Source organism: Pollicipes pollicipes, unplaced genomic scaffold (assembly GCF_011947565.3).
Source record: "Pollicipes pollicipes isolate AB1234 unplaced genomic scaffold, Ppol_2.1 Scaffold_4881;HRSCAF=5763_pilon_pilon_pilon, whole genome shotgun sequence".
Lineage (NCBI taxonomy): Eukaryota > Metazoa > Arthropoda > Thecostraca > Pollicipedomorpha > Pollicipedidae > Pollicipes > Pollicipes pollicipes.
The window spans coordinates 40,973,354-40,996,018 of record NW_023596576.1 but is presented as its reverse complement, the minus strand read 5'-3'; the positions used below and the strand labels follow the sequence as shown (position 1 = coordinate 40,996,018).

At 55.0% G+C, this 22,665-nt stretch overlaps 1 protein-coding gene across 1 annotated transcript; it reads left to right on the top strand.

The window, feature by feature from the left end:
* The first annotated feature begins 398 nt into the window (after positions 1 to 398).
* On the top strand, positions 399 to 17,931 carry LOC119101298 (solute carrier organic anion transporter family member 74D). Its single transcript, XM_037224590.1, has 12 exons — positions 399 to 1,329; positions 3,907 to 4,047; positions 6,515 to 6,642; positions 6,881 to 6,905; positions 7,421 to 7,585; positions 8,305 to 8,430; positions 11,047 to 11,107; positions 12,180 to 12,336; positions 12,644 to 12,726; positions 13,511 to 13,650; positions 14,683 to 14,811; positions 16,198 to 17,931. The coding sequence occupies exons 1-12, from the start codon at positions 453 to 455 to the stop codon at positions 16,374 to 16,376; spliced, it is 2,211 nt and encodes a 736-aa protein (XP_037080485.1). The 5' UTR covers positions 399 to 452; the 3' UTR covers positions 16,377 to 17,931.
* The last annotated feature ends 4,734 nt before the right edge of the window (positions 17,932 to 22,665 follow it).

Genomic DNA, 22,665 nt, shown 5'->3' with positions numbered 1-22,665 from the left:
GACAGGACGCCTTCGCTTTGGTTTGTGCCGTGTGTCCGCATACGAGACCATTGTCTGGATGGATGCGCGGAATGCTGTCAAGTGTTCTTATGCCAGTTATAGCGCAGCCTTTTAGGTGCGAATTACGATGTTATCTAGCCTATCTTTCCTCCTCCCTCTCCTCCACTCCCCCCCCCCCCCTCTCTCTCTCTCCCCTCCCTCGTTTTCTCTTTTCACCACCTCTGTATCCCGCCCTCTCTCACTCCTGATACATCTCGCCGTCTCCCACCCTGCGAAGCCTCCTCCGAACCTATCACTTCATCTCCCTCTCTCTTTCTCACCCCTCTCAGTCCCCCAGGCTGCACGTGTCCGCCTGACCTCCGTCTCCGTTGACAGCGCTCCCGTGAGCCAAGGCGACCTCGGGCGGGCCGGCAGGGCGCGGCGCCGTCGGCGGCGGGCCGCGGGCACCCACCATGGAAGTGACGCCGTTCACGCACCTGGAGCCGCTGGCCTCGCTGGCCGAGCCCGAGGACCTGTCGGGCACCGAGAGCGCCGCCGAGCCGCTGCAGCCCGACACCAACCACGTGGGCACGACCAAAGCGTCGGCGGCGGCGGCGGACGAGGAGGCCGGCGCCGAGGCCGAGGAGCGCCTGCTCTTCGGCTGGGGCCGCTGCACGCCGCCGGCGCTGCAGCGGCTCGTCAGCCAGCGCACCTTCCTGGTCGTGTTCGTGGTGACGTGCGTGCTGCAGGGCATGTACTACACGTACGTGGTAAGCGTCATCACCACCATCGAGAAGCTGTTCCAGTTCCAGTCGAAGACGACCGGCATCGTGTTCAGCGCCACCGAGATCGGTCAGATCAGCGGTGCGCTGCTGCTCACCTACTACGGCGGCCAGGGACACCGGCCGCGCTGGATCGGCTGCGGCATCACCCTCTTCGCCTTCTGCACGTTCATGTGCTCGCTGCCGCACTTCATGTACAGCGAGCGGCTGTCGACGCTCGACCTCATCCAGGTGGACGTGGGCGACGAGGAGCGGCGCACGCTCTGCCGACAGCTGCCGGTCGTCGCGGCCGGCAACGTGTCTGAGCGCGTGCTGTTCCCGGGCGAGCTGAACGGCACGGTGTGGCGCGTAACGGACGCCGGCGCCGTCGAGACGGAGCCGCCCAGCGAGGGGATGCGCTGCGAGGACGACGTCCAGCTGACCACCCACGCCGAGATCAGGCCAGTGGTGCTGGCCATCTTCTTCGTCTGCCTGATCGGCGTCGGCGTCGGCCAGACGATGGCCTTCAACTTGGGCATCCCCTACATGGACGACAACGTCAGCAGCAAGGAGTCACCCATGTACTTCGGTGAGTGGCGGTCCGGCCGGCGGGACCGGTCCCGTTCGAGCTGACGAGTAGGCTGTCCGAAGCGCTGTCACGTGGGTCTTCTCGTCACGTGGGTCTCGTCGTCACGTGAATCTCGTCGTCACGTGGATCTCGTCGTCACGTGGGTCTTGTCGTCACGTGGGTTTCGTCGGCACGTGGGTTTCGTCGTGACGTGGGTCCTGTGGGCCTTGTCGTCACGTGGGTTCTATCATCACGTGGGTTTTGTCGTCATGTGGATCTTGTCGCCACGCGGGTCTTGTAGGTACGTGGGTCCTGTCGGCACGCCGTGACGGTTTGTGTTATGGCCGCTGTGAGTGCCGGGCGGATGTCTGATGGTAGTCACGCCGCGAGCCGGCGTTGTCTGCGATCTTCATCTTGGAAATGCGGATGCTCATGTGCCCCGTTTTATCCTTTATCTATGGTCGGTTTGCTTCACTGCCTCAAAATAACCGCATACCGGCCTCAGACCGCGCCGTCGTGCTCAGTGCGAAAGAAACATGACCAAAAAGCACGACGCTCCTCGAAATAAGCCATCTTCTGCTGGTGACACGTGTTGGCAGTGTTTGACATCGTGCAAGGCGATCCCTAGCAAGGCGACTTTTCACGATGGCGTCGACGTCGTCTCCTGGCATTTTGCCACCGAACCACAATGCTCGTGCCCCTGACCGCAAAAGATCGTCACGAAACTTCGTGGTCTCCGTGCATCGCCACGGAACCACGCAAGGTCATCACGAAAGCAGCCACCACGACAACGGCGAGAGGTAGCCACCTGAGCACCTCAACACAAAACCTCGCCACATGAAACCCTACGAAATGTCGTCCCCAATGAGCTGCAGTTGGATCACGAACGGTGTGACGTGGCGGACTGTTATGTGGTACAGGGTACTGGGCCCTAGTGAAGAGCACCCGAGAATGCCCTGATGTAGCGTTTGTGAGGTTCGAGACTAGGGCGGTGTCGGCACTCATGGTCAGTTGGTGGACTGCTGGTGGGGCACTCTTGGCGACCGGAGTGCCGGAGCGCATTGAGCTCTAGCCAGCCTGCTCGTCTGCCCGAGTGGACCGCGCATCGTGAGCCTGCGTGCCGTGCCGAAGCGTGCCGCGGGCTGGAACGCCTCTCAATCCGAGCGAGTTTCCGCGCTGACCAGGAACAAGCCCTGGGCTTAAGCTCTTATAGAGGCGCTTGACTGAGCTGCTAAGCAAAGCGACCGGTCGAGAGTGAGTCACTGGCATAGCCGGGAGTTGTGGGACCAAGAGGAACCACGTGACCAACACCGACGAGGTGCGCGAGATCGAGGGAGCTCAGAACTAGGAAATGTATCGGTCCCATCACAAAAAGAGAATGTATTCTAAGAACAGAGACGTTCCCGCAGGTCACGCACTTAAGTACGCACCGTGTGGTGAAACGTTGCGTTTCGGAAGAACTGATCCGCGCGAGTGTTAATAACACAGTTGTGAACAATGAGATCTTGCCCGACGGGTTCTGGCCTGTCGCGACTTTTTGATCTAGGGTAATGGGGAAGAGTTCTTCATCTTTCTCAAGAAGTTCTCAAAACATTCATCCCTCACAGACTAAAAGACCCAGGGCTGCATCTCGTGCTGCCCTGGTCCAAAGTGACCTCCCTTTCGCCGTGAGGGAGACCGGCTGGCGCTGCGGACTTCCCCGGCGGCGGCGGTGGCGCCATCTGTCGCGGCGCCCGTCGCCGGCGTCGGCTCGGCGCCCGGCGCTCGCCCTCGCGCGCGTGACGCACCCTGCCCCTCGCGGTCCCACCGGCCCTGCGTGTTCTCTACCCGCGGTGTGGAGAGCACGTGCCCAAGCGACTCGCTTCCAAATCTTGGGGCCCAGCTCCGCCGTCGGGACGCACCCTGGGCGACACGTGCAATGCAGTCTCTCGCGCGACACTCGCACTGCCCGGCGGACAGGAGCGGAGCACGAGCGCGGCCGAGGCGTTCGCATCAAGCTTGGGTGCAAACGTTGCGGAACATGTGCCGGAACGTTCATCGAACTCTTCAGTGCAGTTCGTGATGGAATGTGCACAGCTACTTACAAGAATGTGCAGCCTGTGCGTTTTGCAGGTGTTGCCTAGCCCCGCAACTGTGTCCTTTAACTAAACGTGTCCACTGCCAGGTAGTGGGCCGGTCCCCTCCCCAGCGTACCGTGCTTCCTCACGTTGGGTGTCTCCCCAGCTTCCCGCCGTAGGAGCGGGAGAGCTGAGGAACTATGGCCTCGTCACTTTTCGTGGACGTTTGACATTAATCATATGGTAACGCGTTGAAAAATCTAAGATTCCACTGACAACGGCACGTGCCTCTTTTTCGAACGTCCATATAGCCGTGCGTGTCGTCACTTCTCCGTCCGAGGGCCCGGCTGCGGCTGCGCTTCCAGTATTTGTACAGGGCATCGACTGCCGCTGACTGGCGGGTGACCATATAAGGCATCACACATTTCAGATGGACGCACCTTGTATGCGCCGTGACACGCGCGCTCGACCGCACTGGCTGTGGCTGTCTCTCACGAAAGCCTCGGCTGGCGCGCCTGACCTTGACCTTGACTCTCGGCAGCGTTCATCATCGGCATGCGCATCTTCGGGCCGGTGTTCGGGTTCGTGCTGGGCTCGCTGTGCACGTCCATCTACGTGTACCCGACGCAGCAGCCTAACATCACCACGCGCGACCCGCGCTGGGTCGGCGCCTGGTGGCTCGGTGAGTGCCGTTCGGGCGCGCGCGCTGGCCGACCCGATCCTAGTGGCTCAGTGAGTACCGTTCGGGTGCGCGCGCTGGCCGACCAGGTCCGGCTGGCCAACTCTATATGTAAGGAGCGCTGGCCCGGGAGGTTCGGACCCCGTGCGTGGCGTCGCCGCCTGCCAAGGCGGAGGCTCCGCGTCATTTTAAGTGGTCGTCTGATGCGGCGCCAGAGTGAAACGTCCCCGATTGGCCGCCGGCGCGACGGCAGCACGAGGACACAGCAACGTTGGGCTGGCTAGTGGGGCTCAGTCGCCCAACTGTTGGAGAGTTTGTACTCGTGAACGTTCCTCCAAAATTGCTGATGTCGTTGCGCGGAAAATAATACCAAATTATCCTTGAGCCTACTCAGCTCCCCACGTAAAGATTTCTTGGAAAAGTTCGGGTGGTCGAGCTGCCAAAATGGGCGTCTTTTAATGGCGAACTGTGAGAATTGGGTCGATTTCAATCGAAGTTGGCGAGGCGCTGCTACACCTGCCATTCCGTGTTCTCCATCCATGCTCAGTCCCGACCTGGTTTGCAAACCATTTCGTATACGTACCGTTACTTGAGCTGCTCGGGAAGTGCGTCATGCCACTTCCGAACATCTCACACGTAACCATGCATCGCAACACTCCTGCGGTGCACGGGGCACGTGCCGTTCAGATACTACTCGGTCACGTGCGAGGCATAACGTGGCGGGCCGCGAAGGCCGTATTGGTTTTTTTCCGGCCGTCACACGCGCGATAAAAAGACACCGCGATTCACATAAAGATCATTGTGGTAGGCCACCTTGCAACCGTCATGTCTTGTAAGTCCGTCATTTGGACAGCTAGTCTGCAGCGCTGTTATTCACGTTTGTCTCCACGTATGACCTACCTTATTTCACACTTACAGCATACCACATTTTCATTACGACGCTCATTTCACATTTCACGCTCGCTGTCGCCGGTGTCGTGCGGCGAGACTCGCACGAGACCGAAGCGCCAGGTCTCGCTGGTGTATCACCGTCCCATCCCAGCACTTACTCTTACATCTGCACTTCTTTTCGCGCGCGTTAACTGGACGTGATCTCCCTGTAATAGCTCGTGCGCACACTTCCGTTGCCATGTCATGCGAGTCTGTCCGCCTGCCTCGCTGTTTGTCCATTCACGGGACCCTGGATCATTACTCGACCCGTATAACTATGGCTTAGGTGACGGGACTGCAGACGCTCGACGCTATCAGCCGTACCCAAGCGGTGAGCAAAGGCAAGGGTGTTGGATATCGTTCCCCGGTACTAATTCGGACTCAGGAGGTTGCGTGTCGCATTTTATTCCCGTTATTCATCATCGGTCTCCCGCAAAAAAGGGACTACAGTGTAAGTCATGGTCGTAGGGCGTCTGCTCGGAAACGTGCCCATTGCTATTTACTCCCATGCCCAATTTACGGAGGTTCGAACCCGTCTCAAAACATCGATAAGCATGAGAAGCTGGCATTCTTCCAATTAAGTCCCCATTACCCGAGTGCATTTGCGTGTAGCGAGCGCAGACCACCAACTGTAAACACTCAGCGTGGTGCGCGGTATCTCGACCTTTATTCAGCATCTTCGGTACTATTCCACCAAACTCGAGCACGCTATTGCGCATCCATCTCGCGAAGGGCGTCCTTGACCGAACACGGCCACCCGGACGCAACGGAACACCCTGTGTGGTCGGCCGCGCCCGTGCCAGGTCGACGTTCGGTGCCGTATCAGCGCGCAGTCAGCGCTAGCTAGCGGCCGTCGCGCGGGGGCCGGACGGCCGCGGCCCGAACAGGCCCGCGGCGTCCCCTTACGCCGACGGTGGGGGCCACCGAGGCCTGAGAGCGCCCGGGGCCCCGCCGCGGCAGCACGTGGCCAGGAGGGCGTGGTGTCTGGCGGCGGCGCTCCCTCCCCGCCGCCCGGAGGCCGGCTCAGTCACCGCTGCCGGAGCCGGACCCCGAGACGCGAGAGCGGGTCGGACACCGCCGCCCCGCGTTGGCGGCGGCTGCGGTCCCACCGTGGTCATCTGCACGGACATGTTTGTCTGCGGTCTGACCCTGAGACGTGGAGAGCCGGTTCTTTCATTTTATTGCGGTGCACGTGACGGCCGTCTCCATCTTAGAAGCTTGTTCCTTACCTTACAAAACGTCTCAATCTATACTTCGTCTTTACGCTCTGATACCTCAGCTATTTGCGCTGCGGTAGCCAGCGCTGCAGTCGTCGTAAATCGTGTAACGGCTGTCGAAAATTGAGGGCCTGAAAGCGTTGTGTCACTTAATGCGATTCATGTATTGCGCTGAGTAGTTATTGACAGATATCAAGATGCAGGGAGAATTACGGTCCGCCTTTGAAGGGATCCAAAGTGCAAAGTCTGCTCGATTATTGCAGTGCGACATGGACCCTGTCGTTGACCTCCGGCCCGCCATCTGATGTACGTCTGTCCGGCAGGCATGTTCATAATTTCTGGCATGCTGGCACTGAACGCCATCATCATGTTCGGGTTCCCGCGGCGCCTGCCACGGCCCGGCCCGTCGGCCGACCGGCCAGCCAGCCCGGTCAGCCCGGCGCACGCCGCGCCCGCCCGCAACCCCAGCCTCAGAGGTGAGCACAACCGCCCGTAACCCCAGTCTCAGAGATGAGTACACTCACACGTAACTGCAGCCTCAGACATAAGCACAGTCGTCCGTAACCCTAGCCTCAGAGGTGAGCACAACCGCTCGTAACCCCAGTCTCAGAGATGAGTATACTCACTCGTAACCGCAGCCTCAGAGATGAGCACAGTCGTCCGTAACCCTAGCCTCAGAGGTGAGCACACCCGCCCGCAACCCCAGCCTCAGAGGTGATCACACCCGCTCGTAACTCCAGCCTCAGAGGTGAGCACACCCGCCCGCAACCCCAGCCGACTGGCAATCAACCCATGAGGGTAGAGGAGCATATAGGTCTAGTTAAGGGGAAGGAATGTATGTCTGTATGTTCTGATGGATTTGAAATGCGCTCGCAGGGGGCATGCAAGGATCAAACAATTATGTTGTGATGTTAGATCTCAATCAAGCTGTGGCATATTAGAGTGCTTTAAATCAGGTCATGCCCAAATCAGGTTATGTCTCGATGAAGCACCGATGTCAGTCTATTCCGCTCCTGACTTTTATGCACAACAAAGGGCTCAAGATCATACATCCTGAAGCCCCTGTCAGATACTCTCGCATCGAGACTCAGGCAGATCATGTCATCTCACGGCTGCTACGACAGCTCTTATGCCCTATCACAAGCATGAGGCCTCTGTCGTCCCCCGTCGGCGGCGGCAGCGTCGCCCGGCTCTGTCGTTCTCCCGTGACGGATGTGTGGGCCCGGCAGAGTTCCCGAGAGCCGTCAAGCACCTGCTACAGAACGACGTGCTCATGTTCCGCACGGCCTCCAACGTGCTGCACGTGCTGCCCATCGCCGGCCTCTACACCTTCCTGCCCAAGTATTTGGAGACGCAGTTCCGGCTGACGGCCAACGCTGCCAACATCATGGCAGGTGGGCGGAAATGTTCCCGAGTCTGGACGGAGGCCTCGACCTCCGGACAGAGACGGCGCCCCAGGCATCCGAGTCTTGGCCGGGCACCTCCGACTGCTCGAGTACAGCAACCGCCGAGTGGGAGGGGCACTTGAGAAGGAGGCTGGGCGCTTGCCGACCTGGGAAATTGGGGCAAGGGAGGGAAGAGGGGGAGGGGAGTGCAGGGAGTGTGTGGGCCTTTACTCGTGTGTGTGTGTTTAGATGTGAGTAAGATGCGCATGCTCTCGCAAGGTCTGCAGCACATGGCTAGGAGCGTCGTACGCCGCTGCGAGAATAGGTCGCTTCCGACGTTTAACCGTCAGCAACGCCCGTGTCTTTGCTGTGTGGATCGCTGGCTGGCTGCCTGTTGAAGGAAGGCTTGAAATAGCTCCGTCATGTAATCTACGCTCCCATCACCCAGCCCCCGGAAGCTCTGACGCTAATGACATGACACGTTGCATACGTTGGATGTAACTCAAGTCACACGTGTGAGGCGCGTGTGAGGCACGTGCTCGAGCCGGCCGCGTCTTCCTCCCCGCCGCGGTCCCGGTCTGCGCGACAGGAGAGGTGACTGGCGATGGTCGCGTGTATGTTGGAGCTGGCGTTCGCTCCCGACAGCCCAGCACAAGCGTGCGTGGTGCGCTGGTGGGCCTGCGCTGTCCACCACACCTCCCGCCTGACCTTGCCGTTCGGCGGCGCAGGCCTGGGCGGCATCCTGGTGATGTTCCTGGGCATCCTGGGCAGCGGCTTCTACATCCGGCGGTACCAGCCGTCGGCGCGCTTCATCACCGGCTGGATCGCCATCTCGGCGCTGCTCTACTCGGCCGGTAAGACTCCGTCACAAGCGTCAGTCACGACTCACCACTCACGACTCACGAGTTCACGGCGAGCTGTCTGTGGCCTGCAACCCACGGACCAGTAATTCGAGTCGTGTGGCGTGGCCGAGCGAGGTGAAAACAGATACGAGATGCGTCAATTACATTCACGTATAGGTGGCGCCTAACCCATGTCAATGGGACAGGAGAAATTTGGATGCCCATTTAAACGAATAAGTTATTAGAATCGGGAAGCCCGTGCGACATTAGGGTCTAACTGGCAGTGGTCACTGATTTAGTGCTATCACGTGAGCTCACGAATCACATTGCTTAAGTTTTGCGAAAAACGCGCATGTCTTGAACGGATATCAGTCACAGTGACGAGATAACGCGGCTGTCTAGTTTGAAGGCCCATGTGTCTGGTGTCAAGCCACACAACGCGTTGCATTCGGTGCCGACTTTTCAGCGGCTGACACTGGCTGCTTTCGGGCCTGTTGCCGACGTACCCAGGGGGTCGCACATTGTTAGGATCGCCTGAGGGTTGGCAGACGATCCGTACGTCTGCACCATGCGGTTGGCTCGGCGCCGGCACCGTCTGCGGCTGCGAGGCGCGACACCAGTCCTCGAAGCGCCCTCAAACGGACGGGTCCACGTTGTACGCATGGGCACGCTCGACTGGGCGCCCGCATCGACCGACCCTGGCGCTGGTGCCATTGTTCCTCCTAATCTACACCTGACTGTGCGGTTTCGCCCCGCGGCGACGCTGGGTCGTCGAGAACGGGCCCGGCCTGGGTCTGTCAGCCTCGTCGTCACAATAGAATGTGTAACGCCGAACGGTAAAGAAATGGGGAAGGTGGTTTTGTTGACAGTTCAGTGTTTTAGAGCAATGGCGTTTGGCCAATGCATGGAAACGCCTCAAATTACAAACAAGATTTTTACCAATTGTCTGCTTGCTGTCATCGAAGCCCTCGTGATGTTGCCGTCCTTGATAACCAAGATAGCATTTATAGGTAGCTCAAAGTATTCTTGTAACATTTGGTACAAAAAAAAAATTTTGAAGTGTGAGACCAATGTGGCATTATCTCTGGTTCCCTTTTCACCTGGCTGAAATCTTACTTGCCACGTGCGTATTATTACATATAAACGCACATACATGCCTGTGTATGCATATAACTTGGATATGGGAGGGTATACTAGGTATCCATTCAAGAGAGATACCTGGGAGTATTCCGGGGCATCCTTCTTGAATATGCCCCGTTACTTCTTTGCTCATTTTTCTACGACTCCAACATGAACTCTTCGTGTTGGTTAAAACAACGCTCATATATATAGCGACTTCTTTGCCGACCAAAACGAATTAGACATTCTGCTGTTCAGACATGATCTTGACAGCGCCGACAAGCCTCAGGTGGCTGAATCTATCCAACAACGCATCTTGCCTACTCAGCGTTTCACCAGCTGAAGAGCAGTTAGCGTCTGCTGGCAGCCGGCGGTTGTGCTCGGCGACTGGACCATCTGGTCACAATGTGGTGCCCGGCGACTGCATCGTCTGGTCACGATGTGATCTGGTTACGATGTGGTGCCCGGCGACTGCGTCATCTGGTCACGATGTGATCTGGTCACAATGTGGTGCCCGGTGACTGCATCATTTGGTCACCATGTGGTGCCTGGCTGACAGGCAGCCGGGTCTGCCATTCCCTCTGCGGGCAATCACCTGCTGTCCTCTGTCACCCCACCCCTCCTTAGGATACACGCGGGTATTTTTATTATTTTCATTATTAATGAAGCATGGCGTCATCCGCCAGGAAGTGTGACGGTCACGCCCGGCGGGGCTGCCAGTTCAGAATTTCCTCCCACTTCAAGTTCGAACGGCCCCCTAGCGGCCCCCTAGCAGCCCCCTAGCAGCCCCCTAGCGGCCCCTAGCGGCCCCCTAGCGGCCCCCTCGGCCGGCGACCTCGTCCCAGTCGCAGCGCGCCACCCGCAGATCGCATCTACGAGCGTATCGAGAGATCTGGCGTTCGGTTCCCGTTGCAGGAAACTTTCGCGGATTCCAGCTCGTAGCGGGGCGGGGCGACGCACTGCACTCGTCCATGAATGATCTGAGATAACTGGGTCACGAGTCGGGACTCGTACAATCCAAGGGCAAATATTTCTAAGCACTTTTTGTGACAAATTCGCACGAAACACGCTTTGCAGCCGACGGACAAAGATGATGGGTGGACTGCGTCGGCTTACACTTACCTGACTGCATAATAGCGATCAATGTAGTCTCAAGGCTTACATGTCAGGCTTTTGAACAATGAGTTGCTATTTGTCGTTGTACCCAGAAATTGACTATCTACGGCTTTTAAGGCGGGGCCGGTGACTGCTTTTTCGTGTTTGGTTGAATGCTTATCGACGTTGTTAGTACTTTAATATTTAATTCAGGACAACTTCTCTTCACCTTTTGTTCCTGACTTGCAAAAAGGCATGCATAAAACGCTGCCAGCCTCTCCAGAATGTGAAGCGGGGTATGTTTGATTACCAACGTGAGCATGTCATGTTGGTGAGACCTTGTACCTTGTGTACAATTACGCCAATGATGATTCCAAATACTGGGAATATGCCTACATGATACGTTGGTTTCAGGCATGGCAATCCTGATGTTCGTGGGATGCCACCAGGATGACTTCGTTGGCCTCCAACAGGGGTACGTGTTGCGTGTGTACCGATGGTGCTGCTTTCGCCGCATTTGGCGATAATGTTCTTAATCAATGCGAGCTGCATTCTATTTAACTGTACAGTATGCTGTAAATATGCCTCGTCGTTTTGACGGGCACGTGATCTCCGGGATCGTTCCACATCTCAAGGCTTGGACCACAGGATCGCTGACAGGTGAGCAGGAGCCGGGCAAAAAATTGACAGCGAAGTAGAATGTCAAGCTAAACACGTTCTCTTCTAGTTTCCCTGGCTAGGTCGCGAAAGAAGTACAATATTTTCCCTTCTGCTAAAAGGATTACATTATTTGTGAGATAAAAACACGTCATGATGCCGCAAGTCGAAGCGGACGAGCCAATTTATGCCTCGCTACCGAGTTGGTCTCTTGCTCATTTTATGCGTCATCACCCGGTCGAGGCCTCTCGGTGTGACCGGCGCCACCTGGCGGCTCGCCGGCCCCCTCCCCCCTCCCCTGCCGCCCACGCTCAGCTTGCTCTCCACGGCGCCGTTTGGCCATCGCCGCACCGTGAAGACCTGGCAGCGGCCGACTCCCGGGAGAGGGGGGGGGGGGGCTGCACGGGTGTGACCTCTGAGGACCCAGGCCCGCCCAAACTGGCGCGAGGCGGAGAGCCGCTGGGGTGGGGGTGTGGGCCGGTGTGGGGCCAGCTGACAACTTGGCGTACAGGTCATCGATTTCGCCGTGTCATAAGCTTCAGTCGATTGGGCTCACTGCTATCTTAGAAATATTGAAACAGGTCGATATATGCACATGCAATGTGCGCCTTCTGTCTGCACGTGTGTCCTCCCAGCGGCTCCGTCAGCGTCTCCCCCTGTCTACCAACGTTCGGCCAGTGCCGCCATCTGTCTGCTCTTTCGGTCAGCGCCATTCGGTCACGGTTAGTGTTCCCCATCCACCTGTCTGTTTGTCCAGTCAGTCCCCCTCCCCGCCGTCTGCTGCCACCCGGCCAGTGTCGCCCCGCTTGTCCGTCTGTCCAGTCAGTGCCGCGTCCCCCCACCTGGGACCGTCTGGGGTACGGCGCTGACCCCCAGCCGGCCGCCGGCAGGTACGGCGCGGCCATGGTCAACACTACGTGCTCGTCCCACTGCGCCTGCCCGTCGGACGAGTACGCGCCAGTGTGTGGCGCTGACGGCTTCACCTACCTGTCGCCGTGTCTGGCCGGCTGCACGGAGACGGCGGCCGGGCCTGGCGCCCAGCAAACGGTGCGCGCTGGCCCCCCGCTCCGGAGGGAGCTGGCGGCTGGCGGCGGGCGGTCTTGTTGCTGCCTGAAATCAGGGCAACCGTAGTTACTGGATGGACAAGGCTCACGGGCATGATTTGGCTAGCATGAGTAAACACTGAAGTGTTTTATCCGATGCATTTATATGCTTGATATAGCAAGAAGAAAACGTCAGTTTGCCTGTTCTTCGTGATCGGATATTTTCATACCATTCGGCACTAGGTGGTGCGGTTGTTTGCCGGTTTTGCCACTGTAGCTTTTGTCTGACACGACGCTCCTGGGTGTTACAGTATCAGAACTGTAGCTGCGTAGACGAGGTCAACACGGGGGCCACCATTGGCTACTGCCCCCTCGACTGTGATAACTTCTTCTGGTACGTATGACCTGGTTTGGCGGATTATCCGCCGAGGTGTCGCTGGGGTTCTAAGTTGATATGATCAACCTTCAGCATTATCTGCTGAAGTGGTGCTGACATTCTTGGCTGATATGATCGGCTTCTAGCACACGCAGCCGGAACCCTTGCCCCGGAAGGACATTTTTCTATGCTAACCCAGTTCAGTTACACCACAGCTCTGGGTAATGCGCACCAGCTTACCACGCCCAACGCTCACCCAAGACACATGTGGGGAGAATGCGTTCGGCATTTAGTGCCGTTCACTCAGTAGAGGGCGCCACGATGCCGCACCACGGCTGTGGGTGCCGGCCTTCTGGTCACGCTGCCGTCCAAGTTCGTGTCACTGACGCCGGCCGTCTGTTTGTGCCGCCGTCCAATCTCGTGTCACTGAAGCCGGCCGTCCGGTCGTGCTGTCGTCGAAGCTCATGCCACTGACGCCGGCCGTCTGGTCGTGCTGCCGACCAAGCTGGTGTCACTGGCGCCGGCTGTCTGTTTGTGCCGCCTTCCAAGCTCATGCCACTGACACCCGCCGTCTGGTCGTGCCGCCGTCCAAGTTCGTGTCACTGACGCCGGCCGTCTGGTTGCGTTGTCGTCCAGGCTCGTGTCACTGACACCGGCCGTCTGGTCGCGTTGTCGTTCAAGTTCGTGTCACTGACGCCGGCCGTCTGGTCGCGTTGTCGTCCAGGCTCGTGTCACTGACACCGGCCGTCTGGTCGGGCTGCAGTCCAAGTTCGTGTCACTGACGCCCACCGTCTGCTTCCAGGTTCATCCCGATCTTTTGTGTGTTCGTGCTGATTCACTCGACGTCGGAGGTGGGCGCCATCCTCGTGACGCTGCGCTGCGTCGACCCGCACGAGAAGGCCCTGGCGCTCGGGTTCATAGCCGTCGCCATCGGCCTGTTCGGTGAGTGCAGAGGGGTTGGGGTTGGGGGATGGATGGGGGGAGGTGCTGCTGCTGGTGTCTCGTCGATAATAAAAGTCCCGCGCCCCCGGACACGTGACTTAGGTGTTATACTTGCCTCGGCGCGTGCACTCGGTGAACGTAGGGTGGTGGCCATCCGACGGAAATCAGTAAACAAAATGGAAGCAGGGCTCCCACGCCAATGGAGGAAATATGTAAGCTCAACATGAGTGATTTATGGACATTCTGTGAAGAAACCGGTCTTTCAGGAGTTAGTCATCACTCTGGTATTCACTTCAGATCACAGTCACCAAATGTATGGGGTTCGCACGCATTACACATTTTTCTAACGTGAAGGACAGGTATTGGCGATATGTTACTACCGGCTTACCTTACACATAATAGCGTGTCACGAAGTACGCTTATTTTGCGGCTGTGATCTAAAAATCAACCGTTCTGAAAAGAAAATTATGAAGTATTTGAAAACTGTCCCAACCAACAGCCTCATGCCATGACGTTTTAACGTAATGAACAACGCTTGGTGATCGCCCTGGCCTCCTGCAACTGATATCATTTCAATCGGTTGCAATAAATTACTGCTACAATTTTTTTCATTCCGATTTTACTTGGTAAATGCAGATGAATGATTGTAATGAAATTATTAAGAGTAATTGCACTTGGTTGATACCAATTTTCGCTTGTATTCATCCCATGATCAGTGATGCTCTATCAATGTTTGCACTCACTGAGATCATTAGCGTTACCGTAATCGAGGGCTAACGATAGCGCTCTCTGACGGCATGGGACGCTGTACAGGGTGGATCGGGCTTGTCATCACGTATTGCAGATATGACGTGTGTGGATAGCGTGATGTCTCGCTGTACCGTCACGCAGAGGCTGTCCTCCGCGCTTCGGCGCGTCCCCAGCGCCGTTCCCGACGTGCGCAGTGCAATGTGCACCAGTGCGGCGTGCGCGCGCGACGCGGCGTGAGCGCACCGTGCCGTGAGTGGGACGCCGCGTCTGTCGGTGTTGCAGGTAACGTGCCGTGTCCCATCATTTACGGCGCCGTGGTGGACTCAGCCTGCCTGCTCTGGCAGACCAACTGCGACCAGCAGGGCGCCTGTCGGCTCTACGACACCGAACGGTTCCGTCTGCTGTTTTTCGGTGCGTGCGTCTCACTGACGGCGGGGTGGACACGCACATTCGCGCGCAGCGCGGTCTAACACGCACGCGCTCAGCACGCACGCAGCTGGCGCACGCATTCGCACACGCCGCGACTGCTGACGAATGCTTGTGGTCAGGTATGTATGCAAACATGAACATGTTCTGTTGACATCCGCATTGCTCACCACCACATAAACATCCGGAACCGCGCGTGCGTGTAAGTTGTTACGCTGTGGGCATTTGTTCACTCGGGCCGGCCTAATTCCTTCGCCCGATGTTGTGACGTCACTGCCGACATACCGCACGGCTGGTCGTTATCGTGTTAGGCCAGGGATGGGTGCTTGCATGCACGCTTTCACTTGCATAGCCTAACTGCATCACGGGATTTTGACGAGTTGTACACAGGTGCCACAACAGAGCACATTCACTCTGCTGGTTTCCCATGCACGCGGCAGAAATGATCTGTGTTGCGCCTTGTTCTGTATGCCGGATGCAAGAGAGCACCCGCGATTCAAGCGATTTGTGCTTTGCTGCCTTGCTTTTTCGTTTAAATATAGTGATACCTTTCAGGGAAACCTGATATAGTGGTTCTGTAAGTTAACGCAAAGACGAAAAGTATTCATGTGAAAAGCGCTGACATACTGTGCTTCCTTTTGTTGTGATGTTCGTAAAATGATGTACCTCTATGGAATGCAAGTGCGACAAAGTGTTGCACTGAATTTTGCCCCGAAATTATGGAGCTACATAAACAGGTACCATATTTGTATTTAAATTCCTATGTTTCGTCACATGAGCGCAAATAGCCAGACCACCTATTTTCATGCTCGAGAACGTCTTGAACCTTGTTATGTTCTCCTTGCCTTCACTATTGTCGCACCTGTTGATTCTTGACAGACGCATGTATTACTGGCGAGCCCATACGGCGACCACCAGCCCATACGGCGACCGGAGTAACGCGCTGGCGACTCATTCGTGTATCAGGCTGTTGCAATACTTTTGTTGACATTCATTGTCCGCACGTTTATGTTAAGCCATCGACTCATCCAGAGCGTCACGTTAGTATAGCACATAAAGGTCATTCCTGAATATTTCTTGACGCCCTGCGCCTCAATAACACTGGATTTCTAGCATTATGCCCCCGGCGACGCGTGACAAGAATGTCATAAAAAGTCCGAAATTGGCGTTTGGGAACCATTTCCGGGAAGCGTTCGCTGTTGCGCACTCGCCTAGTGAGGGGTTCAAGTAAGCTTCAAGAAACAACCATGTCCTTTGTCGACCCCTAACGGCGTTGGCATGTAGCCGATAACCTAGGCAATGGCCTGCGCGGCCAGTCTCCTAGGAAGCGGTTTGGTCCCTCCCTGCTAACCACCCACCCTGTCCCCGCAGGCATCACTTCAGCGGTTATGTTCGCGGCATTTTTGGTCGACTGCGTCGTCTGGTACAAGGCCGGCAAAATCAACGCGTCGTCGCCGGCCGACCTGCACCAGAAGTCGCCGGCCCACACCCGCTCCCCGGGCGAGGTCGCGGGCCAACCCGAGGCCGTGCCCCTCAAGCACGGCCCCTGACGGGGTGTCAGAGACCGTACGCCACGGGTCGCCGAGACCTGCCGACAGCGGGTCCCCGCGCGGAAGTGGTCACCGGCAGGACAGCGTCGCCTGAACGGGGCAGCTGTGTCAGAGACTGCACCCCGGCGCCACGGCAGGGCGGGCGGGGCTGCGCCCGCTGCATCTGATGGCGGGCCGGGTACACGGTCCGCCGCGGCTGTGCCGGAGGCTGTACCCGTCGCCGAAGTCGCGTACGTAGCCGTACCGCCCCGCTGCGGTTAGTCCGTCTTACGCGCGGCCGTCTTGACTCACCGATAGACCAACGTATGCACCAGACGCGCCGTGAGGCCGTGTGAACCCGTACCTGGCCGTGCGACACGTGAAACTCCGGAGCTGGCGGCGTGCGTAGTTCCGGGAAAGCCGGCGAGCGGCAGTGGCCGCGCGCGGACGGGTTGTCCACGTTGGAGTCCCGGCTCCACCGGGGCGGGGCCCCACCGGTCCCCCGCGGGCCCAGAGGCTGGGTCCGGGAGTGTTCAGATCAGTGACTCGGGCCAGTCCGGTCTCTGTTCAGACCAGTGACTCGAGCCAGTCCGGTCTCTGTTCGGGCTAGCGACTCGTGCCAGTCTGGTCTGTTCGGGCCAGTGACTCGTGCCAGTCCGGTCTGTTCGGGCCAGCGACTCAGGCCAGTCCGATCTGTGTCTAGGCTAGTGACTCTGGTCCGTCCGGACTGCGCCCAAGCTAGTGACTCGAGTCAGCCAGGTCCACTTTCCATGTCTGTGACGTGGCTCAGTCCGGTCCGCGCCCAAGCCAGTGACACGTGTCAGTCCGGTTTGTGCCCCAAACCGTTTGTGGGTTGTGGGCGGCTCGAAGCCGGTCATGATGTACGTCCTCAGGGGAGAAACGTCGGGCAGTGGTGCGGAGTGCCTGGTCATGTTCCCTGGACCGACCTGACCTGACCCGGTATGAGTGGCTCTGTCCACCGCCTCGACCCCGGCTCAAGGGTCGACAGAGCGATTTTGATATATCCATTGCAGCCGGTACGCGCTGCGCGTGCATTTACCATCTGTGTCATTGTATACTTGAAACGCCGAAAGCGTCAAATTTCGTGTGCGCGTTGGCTTCCATGGTTCGGCTCACCAGTGTATCGTTGTCATGTGCGCACGCCGTCGCGGTATTTGTTGTATTATCGGTCTCTTTTATGATCTGTTTACCTGCTAAGCTGCGACTGTTTAACGTTGTTTAGATGTTTTAATTCTTCGTCGTCTACCGTACCCGTCTTGTTCGATTCGGAAACGTTATAGGAACTCGGCTACATTACTTTAAATGTCTCGCGGCTTCCGATAGTTTGAGTGGGGTTGATCGAGAGGTCGTTGCCCCCTCCACCCTTGGTCGAGAGGTCGTTGCCCCCTCCGCCCCGCAACTGTGCCGTCCAACTTTAGCCTAGACCGCGGTCTTACTTCGCAACCTTACCAGTTGCTTTGTCTTTTGTGAGTTTGCAATATTGCGATCGTCCGCTCTAATATCCAATGCCAGATTTGTTGTATGTGGTGTCCAAATACGAATCATGTACCCCGTGCCAGAGGTGTTCCTTCCAATAACATGCTTACTGGGCCGGCACGGTCGGCACGAAGATGACCGGTTCCCACCAAAAAAATGAACCGACAAAAGACGAATCGAAAAAGTTCAACGCAGATAATCGAAACGGAAAAAATCGAATAACAAAAAGCCGGAAAGGGACAAGAAGTCGCAAAAAATGAAGCAAAAAAGAAAAATAAAGAGGTAGAGAGAAAGATAAAAGCACAATTGGAAAGAGTTTAATGGCAAAATGTCGAAATGGATGAAGTTCAAATCTGAAAAGTCGTGGGATCAAAAGTCAAATGAAATTAGAGTCAAGTGAGAATAAAAGCCGAGTCGAAGAAAGTCGCGAGGCAAAAGATCCGAAGGAAGAGACGCCGATAAGGAAAAGCTAGATCAGAAAACATTTCGAAGGAGGGAAAGTCGACATGCATACATTGGGATGGAATCTATTCCATTTTGCGTAAATTGATATGTTTACATCCATGGGGATATTTACATGGATCGGGATATTTACGTGCATTGACATGTTTGCGTACATTGGGATACATTTGAATTGGGATGCAAGTACACGAATAGGTAGCCAAAGAATTTAAGGGCAGGAGAGTCACCAGGGCCTGACACCTGGTATGGAAGCAAATGTCAATGTTGCACTAGAACGCGGCGTGGACTCGGTTGGGCTCCGTCGCCTCGCATCCCAGGGCCCTCGAAGCCAGGCCCACCCGCGTGCACCCGGTAAACGCCCGCGGCGGCAGCCAGCCTTCGCGCCCTCACGACCGAGCCGAGCGCAAGGCGCCTTGAGACTATCAGACGGCCGATCAGCCGTGGGCACCCTGCCAGCTGCTATCTATCAACGCTCCTGAACGTTGTCTCCCCAGCTATTAGCTGGGGCGGTCGTGAGCAACGGAGGCGGCCACGGCACGGGGCGGCGCCGGTCGCAAACCCCGTGTGTTTGTTAGTTCTGGTCCTCGATAGACACGTACCTGGCTGACAATGGTGGTTCCTGGTTCGCACTTCTCCCTGCCGAAAACGGGTTCTTGGAGCCCGGGTGCTCCTACCACAAGCACCACCCGCTGGTTTCTGGATTCTGGACCTGGGCCTGAATTTTGTTGTTCTGCTATCAGTGCATCCTGATTTCCGATCCGCACTGTTTTTCGCGGTTAAAGATATCGGTTCCTGGTTCCAACTGTTTTATTCACAAACGACAGAAACTACTTCCTGATATTTATATATTTCCCACGAACACAAGACCCTGATTTTAATTAGGCTTTCACAGGCACCAGAACTTGGTTCTCACGGGCTTGGCGCAAACACTAGACGCAGGTTTCTGGTACCCAATGTTTTGCTCAGGAACCGCCAGATGGTACTTCCTAACTTTCATTGGCCTATTCGTGGACACTAGCCCAGGTTACCATTTGACAGTTATTGAAGAAAAATTGTTCAAAGTAAAAGATATATTGCATAATCACCCATCATATTCTCGAATGCAAAGTGCATTACACCAGTAAACCGTGAATATGCCCGATACCCACTGGCTTCTGACGATAATTTCATGTAAGATTTTGTTCTCGCTGGTTTCCTTCATCTCCCTTTATCCTCATGGGTTTTTGCTTATTTTTGTGACATATTTCAGGTTAAACCTTTTTTCTTGATGTCTCGGCTGAATTCCACCCTGGTTCTTGGTTCCTGCTGGATGCCTTGGCTTTATGTCAAGCTGGATCTTGGGCTTTGGTTGCTTTTTCAGCACAGTTCGGTGTTGAATCCTGGGTCTTGATGCATCTTACTTCGTTTGATTTCAAACTTGTTCCTGGACACTTCCTGGTCCCAGAACAAGGGACTGGTTCCCGAGAAGAGATATTAGGAATCAGGCACATGTCTGGTCGCGAGGAGAAATGTGACTATTAAGCTATGTCAGTAATTACCTGGATGCTTAACGGCATACATATGTTTCTTCTGTACTTTTATCTGTTTTCTCACGCATGCAATAGATTTCGTTTATAATATATGAGCTATAGACCGGTAAGTTTGACAATTTTCAGAACATGTTACTTGAAACGCTGTTCGGTTTTTAACCGTGCAATTATCCGACTGCCTTTGCAGCGGGGTTCGTCCACAGGTAATACCAAAATGTTGACGTGCCCTCGTCGACATTTAGTTTTAGTTTCGATCTCCTCCCCGTCCACTTTCATCTCTACCTGTTTTTTACCCTTGACTTTCCCGAGTGTGAGTGAGAGTGATTTTTCAGCACAACATTCCAGGATTCCTGTGGAGTTTTATCCTTCTGGACTTCCCGCCTCCCCTCTTTCCGTTTTGACCTTTATGCTTGCCGAACTTTATCTGTTTCGGCTTTTTGTCTTTCGACTTTTCTCTGATACGTCTTCCATCCCTGTCGACTCCTTTCTTTGTCGGCTGTCTGCCGCTCTACTTTTTAGTTCGACTTTTTCCATTCGACCTTTTCCATTCGGCTTTTTGTCCGGACACCAAGATGGACAAGTGGATCGCTCCCCATCTGGCAGCGAGTCACCAGCAACGGGCCGCATGCTTTCAGTCCAACAACTTCACCTGCGGTTCAGGCCGCAGCTTTCTCTAGTCATGTTCAAATCACCTCCTGTAGTCATGTTCACATCTTTATCAAACGTTGAGTCACATGTTCAAATCACCTCTTGTAGTCATGTTCACATCTTTATCAAACGTTGTGTCACATGCCGCCACTGAAGCTTGTTGATTAGCATTCGCGGTGCTATTTTTAAGATAGATGACTAACTGACGCCAATTATGCTGCCGAGAACAGCCTACATCGACCCCATGGTCACGGCATGTAAGTAACCGCTTCAAATACGTCCGGAGGTCTTACGCGGTTCCTTTTGACAAGCTGTGTACACTGGTAGGTTACTTTCTTTCGTGAGGTCAATAGCCGAGCATTCTGAACAGTGTCCAATGGAACGAAGTGGTTTACAGTGTATGGGGTTTTAACCTGAAATAACAATTTTGAAGCTCATTCAGCGCAGTTCACAGCCATGCCTTTTTGAGACGTGATGTCTTTTTTTCTGGATTTGACGTCCCTGAACCTGTGTAGACCACCTCGCGCAGATCATTTCAAGTCACCCAGACATGCATGACGTCAAACGTCACGCGAGTGCCGTCATTTCAATGGCCATGAAGTGCTCAAGGCTAGCACAAATATGACCATGGAATTATTCGTGTCTAGTGCACGTCAACACGCCTCGTGGCATCAACGAACATCAGTTGGTCTTCAATCGGCTCAACGCGTGAACGTAAGTTTCGAATATGAATCACGTTTTGGGCTGCGCGAAGCAGGAATTTGGGCGGCGTCACGAGTTATGGCGAGGTTCAGATTGGGATTGAAATAACTTTCAGCGTCACAACCGAGTATGCAAATGCAAGTAGACAATAAAGAAAAACGGCGGAATATATACGAACCGCAGGAGAAAGGCCCAAAAGGCGAGAACACGACAATATTTGGGCTAAAACGCTCACCGCCAAACAACCTACATTTCGGCACGTTGATGTACCGCAAGGAAGTTAGTCCGTCCGCTACAGTGGCAGTTCTGACACGGCCAGTCTGGCAGCGATTCCGACGTCATAAAAACGTTCCATGACGAAATCAAATATGACGCATCGAGAGACTTCTCTACTAAATAGTGAAATGTTGTTGTCTAGACGAGTCTTTTACACTCAAGGGAAACCCACAGACACAAAAAGCTTATTTTATCATATCTGATGCTTCCTTCAATACCTTCAAATGTGGAATATTTCATAAGTTGTTAGGTGAATTTTCGAGGAACCTTATACGTGAACAAAAGACGGTAGTAATAGCCTCATTTCCTGGAGAAAAACCGGGAGTTAGATATAGATGCGTTGATATCTCGGCAACATGTCTTTATGGAAACGAATGGCGTAAGCACAAATGTTCTTTCTGCTATTCGTTTCGATAAAATAATGTTGTCAAAATATTAACGCAGCTGTATCTCCATTCCCCTTGTTGTTCTCCAGGTAATAAGGCTATTACTATTGTCTTTTCTATGTGGAACATTCCCTTCAACTACAGAACTTCTGTTTTTTTAAAATATTTAGTCCGATTCCTTGCACCGAATGGATTTCTTGGACCAGAGCTCACACAAAGCAATGTTTGTAGAGTGAACTCTGATCCATACCATCCGATCTTCAAATTCCAGGTCAACGACATAATTTGGTGACGCGAGCATAAAGGAAATGTTCTACACTAGAAGATATTGAAGCAAGCATCAGATATAAGTTCACATATCACTTTTGGCATGTTTTTAAGTGAAAAAGGTTGCTTTAGATAACACGACTTCTCTGTGCAGTAAATATGCTCCTTCATATGCCATTGTTTGGCTACGTCATCGTACCTTGCACCGTATTTACTAAGGGCCAGTTGACAGCAGCTATATCTGAAAATCGTGCTCACGAACGCCAGATATGGACGACTGGGCAATTATATTTTTCTTGGCCGTGATCGCCGCATAGTCAACGGGATGACAGGATTTGAATGACGTTATCATGGTGTCATGGATGCCTGGGCGACTTTGAAATAGCCTCCCCGAAAAAGCCTGCACATCTTCGCGGGCATGTAGCTCAGAAACTAGAAGGGTGAAGGCCTTAACAAGAGCGGAGCTGTGAACTGCACCGAATGATCTCATGATGGCTGTTTCAGTTCAAACCCTATGCAAATGCAGAGCACTCCATTTTAAGC

Coding starts and splice junctions, on each gene's coding strand:
- LOC119101298 (XM_037224590.1), top strand. CDS start 453: ATGGAAGTGACGCCGTTCACGCACCTGGAGCCGCTGGCCTCGCTGGCC. Junction 4,048..6,514: donor GGTCGGCGCCTGGTGGCTCG/GTGAGTGCCGTT, acceptor TCTGTCCGGCAG/GCATGTTCATAATTTCTGGC. Junction 12,337..12,643: donor GGCCTGGCGCCCAGCAAACG/GTGCGCGCTGGC, acceptor TGGGTGTTACAG/TATCAGAACTGTAGCTGCGT.